The 7,035-nt window shown below is 35.1% G+C and overlaps 2 protein-coding genes across 8 annotated transcripts; one reads left to right on the forward strand and one right to left on the reverse strand.

Annotated features, from left to right (window-relative positions):
* The first annotated feature begins 669 nt into the window (after positions 1-669).
* LOC7497597 (UBP1-associated proteins 1C) lies at positions 670-3,577 on the forward strand. The gene is made up of 6 exons (XM_002308238.4): positions 670-872; positions 964-1,038; positions 1,129-1,259; positions 2,226-2,727; positions 2,972-3,082; positions 3,188-3,577. Exons 1-6 carry the CDS (start codon positions 786-788, stop codon positions 3,248-3,250), a joined length of 969 nt encoding a protein of 322 aa, XP_002308274.1. The 5' UTR covers positions 670-785; the 3' UTR covers positions 3,251-3,577.
* A 489-nt stretch (positions 3,578-4,066) lies between these two features.
* Positions 4,067-6,708, reverse strand: LOC7497598 (60S ribosomal protein L18a-like protein). Of its 7 annotated transcripts, XM_052453597.1 has the most exons (7): positions 6,515-6,705; positions 6,309-6,375; positions 5,730-5,846; positions 4,917-5,040; positions 4,717-4,834; positions 4,410-4,471; positions 4,067-4,332 (listed from the first exon to the last, which is right to left on the reverse strand). In XM_052453597.1, exons 2-6 carry the CDS (start codon positions 6,316-6,318, stop codon positions 4,415-4,417), a joined length of 426 nt encoding a protein of 141 aa, XP_052309557.1. In that variant the 5' UTR covers positions 6,319-6,375; positions 6,515-6,705; the 3' UTR covers positions 4,067-4,332; positions 4,410-4,414. The 7 variants fall into 7 exon arrangements, with proteins under 7 accessions (XP_052309557.1, XP_052309558.1, XP_024460277.1 ...); XM_052453598.1 differs by having other exon boundaries at positions 4,067-4,471; positions 4,917-5,028; positions 6,515-6,708; XM_024604509.2 differs by having other exon boundaries at positions 4,067-4,471; positions 6,515-6,703.
* Positions 6,709-7,035: the final 327 nt, after the last annotated feature.

The raw sequence follows: 7,035 nt of genomic DNA on the forward strand, positions 1-7,035 counted from the left end.
ATATTTTCTTAAATTTATTCTATGTATTCAATTAACTATCTAAATTATTTTCTAAGCTTTTTCACAAGTCATTTATCATTGATTGGTGTTCGTCAAGTTAGAGTTGGACTTTGAACAAAAAATCTCGCAACTTGAAGATAATTTTTGTTTGTATATATATAATTTTTAGTAAAATATCATACTAAGCCTATGTTGGTCCCTGATATTAGGACACTCATTAACTAGTCATTAGAAACCGAACTTAAACCAAAACATTGTCAAATTAACAAAAACTTGATAAAAAAATAACATCAATACATTTTCAAACTCATTTTAAGGTCAATGTTTTAAAAAAAAACTAAAAAATTATTGGGCAACAGCTTATGAAATTATTAAATCTAGAGATAAAATTATATTTTTACTATGCAAGGAAATGAAAGTACTAGCATACTCTTAAATAATTTTTTTTTATGATTATTAGGCCAACTATAAAGATCAAAACACCTCATTACACTTTTTTATTCAATTCAAGGGTAAAATAATAATTTTACAATAGCAACTACAGTTAAAAACCCACAGTTTTTGTTAATACGTTATTCCTGGGCTTGTTTCCCCAGCTGGGGTTAACAAAACGGTGCGTTTTGAGTTAAATGGAGCCCCGAATCTTCCGGAAGCAAAAGCCAGCAACAAGGACAGTGATGATTAAAACCCTAATAAAGGACTTAAAACCCTTTCTAGTTTCTCCAGGTCGCAGCTAAAGAGGAGATTGCTTGCTTTGGCCTTCAATTTATCAGGAACAGAGAGAGATGGTGTGGTTTCAGTGCGAGGATTGTGGAGAGAACTTGAAGAAACCCAAGTTGCCTAATCACTTCAGAATGTGTTCTGCAACCAAGGTCTTCTCCATCTTCCCTTTTTTTAAAAAAAAAAAAAATATTGGTCACAGATTAAAAACTCTGGTATGTTTGGAATGTTAAAATTGTGTAGCTATCTTGCATTGATTGTGGAGAGACATTTGGGAAGCAAAGCGTTCAGGGCCACACTCAGTGTATTACCGAGGCGGTAACGATGCTCATTTCTATCTTTAATATATGATTTTTTTTCCTAATAATTTCTTAAGGGAGTTCTGAATTGCTTTTTGTTTATTCTCAGGAGAAATATGGTCCAAAGGGTCAAGGGAAAGCTTCAAATGGCGCAACACCTAAATCCAACAAGGATGCAAAGCAAAAACCCGATGTTGATATCAATGTTGGGTTATCTGAACGCCCACCATGGTTTTGTAGGTATGTTCTTTTTAAAACTTTATTACCTTTCTTATGCATGTATGTTTGTGTTCTCCCATGATGTATGACCTTTTTGGAATCTGTCGGACTGATTATAAACTTGATTTTTTGCCATCTCCCAAGTCATATTTTTAAATTTAAAAGTGGAAAATATTGTGGGACTTGCATTTCGGTCGTAAAATATATTTTAGTTTTGTAAGAAAATGCCAGAAAGTGGTAAATTCATCATTCGCCAAACATCAAAGACAACATTGAGTTTTTTCTTGTGTAAAACAAGTAAAAGAAAGGTTAAATGATGTATGGGATCAAGATATTAGAGCTTCATGCCTTAACTTTTATCTGGAAATAATGTTTGTCAATCATATGTTTTTGAACAATTAGAATCTTCAAGCTGTGTTGTACAATGTGTTAATTAATTCTTGCAGGTGTTTTTTCATGATTAGGGCTGGTTTTAACTTTTAAATATCGTGTATTGCTGCTACTGCTCAGTCTTTTGAGTGATTGAGTTTTTCTAGCCTAGTCCGCACAAACTTTAGAAGTCTGTGTAGTTGGTTCTCCAAAACTGATCATAATTTCCAGATTCAGCTGGAACTGAATTGATTGATTAACACGTCGACTTGAAACTCTCACCCCTACAAAGTAATGAAGTACTAGACTTGTTTGAATGGAATTCTCTTGGATAGAAAGTTGTTAAGATGATTGTAAGAGGCAAGCCTGGATCCATGGCGGGGTTTGCATGCATAATCTAGTTCAATATTTAGTGGGGAACTAAATCTAAAGACAATAATTCAGTAGTGCTAAAAAATTATGTAACTTTCTGTTCTAATGAATATTGCTTGATCTCTCTTATGCATGCATAGGAAGTCAAAGAGTAGTTTTATTGCTTCCCTCTTAAGTGCTTGGTGTTATATCTCTTCTAGTGATTCCATCTAAGCCATCAACTTATGTGCAACACTGTAATTACAGTCTCTGCAATACCAAGGCTACCAGTAAGCAGGCTCTTCTTCTCCATGCTGATGGAAAGAAGCACCGGGGAAAGGCCCGGGCTTTTCAAGCTGCCAAGCAACAACCTAAACAGACAGAAGAATCTGCTCTTGATTCAAATGCTCCTACTAAGGTTGCATTGATTGAGAATAAACATGGAGAGGAGCAAAAATTGCAGGATACACCAAATGTTGACAGTGCAGATACCAACACAGAAATAGAGAACGGAAAGTTGCCTTCAAAAAGGAAGAGAAAGGTTGATGCATCTGGGAATGATGGCACTGGGAATAAGACAAAGGATGGTGCTGCAAATGAAGTGGGCAATGGTAAAAGTCAGGTTGAAAGAAAATCCGATGATGTTGAGACTCAGTTGAAGAAAGCTAAACACAATGCTCTTAAAGATGACAAGGCTACTAGCCCTAAGAAAGAAGATAATAAAAAGAATATAAAGTGGAGGAAGCTGGTAAAATCAGCCTTGAAATCTGTATGTATCCTTGATCATATTTTTCATTCCATTTCCAGTTCAATTGTATTTCAATTTGCTACCTCGTGTTGATCAGGCCAAATATATAAATTTTATCATACGTCATCAATTAAGTAGCGACCTTCGAAGTAAACTTTAATGGCATGCATAAACATGACTAATACTGAATTGACTTACGTTTTGCTTTCTTTAATATCATCCTAATGCTGACATTTAAGATTTTGGTTTTTGATGCATGATGCAGAATGATGGAGTTCTGAAGATCAGGAAACTGAAAAAGCTTGTCCTGAAGTCCCTCCAAGAATCTGGCATTGCAAAAGATGAAACCGAACTCGATAATATACTTGAACAAAAGGTCAGCCTTTCAAAAGAATTTTACTTTATGCCACCTCTTCTATGCTTACCCTTTCGCTTCTATTTCTAATTACTGCTGATTATTCTCTTTTGGTGGCTGTTGTAGATCAATTCGAGCTCCCGGTTTAGAGTTGACGACAAATATGTTCATCTAGCAGCTAAAGATTGAAATCAAGTTTTTGGGCCATGTAGAAGAGAATTCCTAATGGACAACTGCGCCTATCAGGGCGATTTTCCTTTATAGAGTCCTTCAGCATTTGTTCATTAGCCTCCTATTCGATCAAGAATCAATTTGAGACGTAGGTCCTCTCTGGACTACCATTTTTGAGGGCTTGATGATTGCCCTATGATTTATACCTTTCCCTTCTATTGTGTGGCTTGCGCAGTGTTCTTACAATTACTTTTCGTATTACATGTATGCCCACAAGGCTTGTATTGCTACCGAATGATTTATTTTTTGGAGAAGAAAATCTTATAGACGAACTTTTCTCATTAAGATCACCTTTTCGTCTGCTTGTGTGAGAATATATTTCTTATGAATCTTCATACTGATTTTAATGTGTTAATATTAAAAATTAAAAAAAAAATTATTTGCAAGTGAAAAGCTACACCATAATACTAAGCATTCTACACCTGATGTGAATGATATGTTTTTAACTGATTTGGAGAGTTGGATTTAGTCCCGGTGTTAAATTGATTAAACGATGTGACTTGACATCAAATAAGAGAAAAACATGATACTGTTCTCAATTGTGAAGAAAACGAGTTCAGGCTGTTTATGGTATCAAATAATTATCCAAGAGTGTTCCCTTAATACCGTAAATACTTTATACAAGCATAAACGGTCTCTTTGTTATCTTCATCACCATAATCGGCCTCCCAAGGAGAGGCTCTAGATAACAGAACTGGCTAGTTTTGAGCCTTCAAAGTGCAAGGAATTACGCTCCATTTAACGTTTTAAAGGAAATGGGCATGCACCATCAAGTAACAAACTTATTCCTTTTGAGGTATCATAAGATGTATTACATATAAACAAAGTATCCAATTTCACTGCTGTATTCATAAATTCACTAGTAAATTTCATGCTAATTGAGAATTTTCTCTGCTCGAGCCTTTACATTAGGCCAGCAGACGGGGAAAGAATGTTTTTAAGATTTTGTATATGTTTTAGTGTAGCCGAGAAGGTATCTCCATCTGTGAAGGATCTCGTATCAACATATTCTTTGTTGCTCTTCCGCTTTGACATGTTATCTACATTGCACATGCAAGAAATTTGAATCTGTTTTGTTTTGAAAATGTGAAGCCTAACAAACTTGGAAGCGGATTACCAGGCCTAAAATAGAGAAAAATAAGCTGCTATGACCATCAACACGACAGAAAACACCATTGCCTGCAACAGGGATAGCATTAAAATCAAGGATCAAAATTGTGAAGACTTTCAACAAGGTGCAGTTTGTAGTGCCCATAAAAAAAAAGACTAAAAATGTTACTGTTTAACATATCAAGTCAGTGACAAAGGAAGACAGTGATGAGAATCTGATTATCATTATCATCCTAAAGCTATTCAGACTCAGACTCTTGTTGCTTCACTAACAACAGTATTTATTTTGATAGAGAGGGCGTAAGAGAGCTTACAGCAATTGCAGCAGCAGCAAGGCCTGCACGCTCCCTTGGATCCCTTCGATGGTAATTTCCAAAGTAAAGAAATGTACCATAATACCACATCAATGGGAACACAAATCCCAAAAGAAAACTGCAAAAAAAAAAAAAAGATAACTATCAGAACATGAGAAATGGTAATGGGAGGGAGAAACACTAGTTTGAAGAATACTCACGAAAACCATCCTACCCCACAGCCAAAGCATGGAAGGGGCTTGTCATAAATCCCTTGAAAATCCTCAGGATCTCTAATAAGAGTATACTTTCCTTTTTCTCCATCTGCAGCATCTGTTGCTTGCCCTACCATCAGCAGATCAGAACGTCTCTCAGGAGTTTGGATAAGCAATTAATAGTGCAAACATCAATTGTTTGACAGAAAATATAAATACAACTGGAAGATAATCCACCACATAAAGTAACATGATGAGATACATAATTAAATACAGTATACGAATCAAACACGCAAGAGTGCTATAAGAAAAAAACAAGAAGAAAATTGAAGACTATTTAAAAGAGACTAAATCAACAAGAAGGTAGAAAATGAAAATGCAGCAGGATTCAATAACCCTGATATAGTTTGAAGAGACGATGGCTCCTAAAAACAATTGATGTTTAGAAAAAGCGAGACTAGCACCTAATGCAGAAGAAGTAAATCCCAAAAATATCAGAGTTCTTCAGATTCATAGCCCACGGACTTGCATCTCCAGAGAAAAGAAAAGGAAAAGAAAAGAAAAACAAAGGGCTGCTAATCCTCTGATTAATATCAACATACAGCCATGAGTGTTAGCATAAAAGGAGAAAATTTTATCATTCTAGCTCAGTCACGTCTATAGATGGGAGGACAGAGACTTGATCATCAATGCATAAAGTAGGAAGCGTGACAGTAACCAGCAAAACATTGTCTATGCAATTTACATGATAAGATGTTATATTGTAAAAAAAGAAAAAGAACTCATGGAACATAAATCAAGTCCGAATAAGAACAGTACCCTTTGATGCTGTATAGTATCGAGCAGATGGCCTGAGGAGATCAATGTGCTTATCAGAGACAGATTTCACTAACTCAACGCCATTCCTGAAACCCTTTCTCTCCTCAATGGCAGCATCTGCAGCACCAACAAGTTTGCACTTATGTCAAGAAGTGCCTGAGTTAATTCTACTTTAATTGGGTGTTGGCATTCAATAACCAAAATCCTCCAAGTAGAAAATTTACAGAATCAAAATAAATTCTAAGCATAATGTTCCTACCAACTTTTTGTTTCTTAGCACATTAACGCAAATGAGAAAAAAAAATGAAAAACACCCTTCTATACCTAAACTTTGTGCTATATTGATAAGGGATGATGCAATGTCATCATCCATCATGACAATCGGATCACTGTAAACTAAATTTCTTCATCTCATGCTGGCTTAAATAAGCAACCCAATTGTGGTATACTGGTTAATAAAAAAACAAACTAGTAATCCCAGATGGACTGTTTGCATTTTATGCCCCTCTCCCCTCGTTCTAGTAGATTACAAGCTGGAAAATTAAGAAAAACAAGCAATAAAGAAAGGGTGCCCAGTACTTGGATCCATGTGAGCTATGGCTGGGTATTGGAAGAGCCTGGATTTGTTCAATATGTATGTATTGACCTGCTTCAGAAATTAAAGAGAGGAAAGTTTCAAAGTTAATTTGGTACAGATAAAATTAAAAAAAAGAAAAACACAGAAAGATGAAACAAACTACAGGTCATGATACAAAGAGAAAAAGAAAAGAGGGGTGGGTACTTGCCTGTGAAAAGAAAGCAGGAGCTGAATTGTGAGAATCTTGATTATTGTAGATAAAAAAAATAAAAATTATATAGGAGGTGGAGATGCCAGAAAGTGTTGTCGAAGACAAGTAAAGGTCTTGTTTGGTATTTTCATTACTTAGCTGTTGAAGCTGACACAGATTGACTCTTCCTTTGTCCCTTCTTTTCTTTCTTTTTCTTTCCCCTTTTTTTTCGTTAATTATAAAACAAAAGGCAAACTCAAGTCTGAATGGAGGAGCATCTCCAATGACTATTGTGCCCCTATCGTTGACCCACATTTTCTGTGGTTAAACTTAAAGCTGTTTCTGGAAAACAATTGCAGTCGTGGTTGCCGGCAATGATTGATTAGAGTTGGTTGACACATTAGTTTATGTCAAGTTTCGCTTATTATGGAGAAATTTATTTCGCTACTTCAATTTAATTTTTTAATATTTTATTTTTTAAAATTAAATTTTATAAATTATTTTTATTTCATTTATATTAGATTATTATAGTATATAAA

The sequence above is a fragment of the Populus trichocarpa genome, chromosome 6, assembly GCF_000002775.5.
Source record: "Populus trichocarpa isolate Nisqually-1 chromosome 6, P.trichocarpa_v4.1, whole genome shotgun sequence".
NCBI classification, from domain to species: domain Eukaryota; kingdom Viridiplantae; phylum Streptophyta; class Magnoliopsida; order Malpighiales; family Salicaceae; genus Populus; species Populus trichocarpa.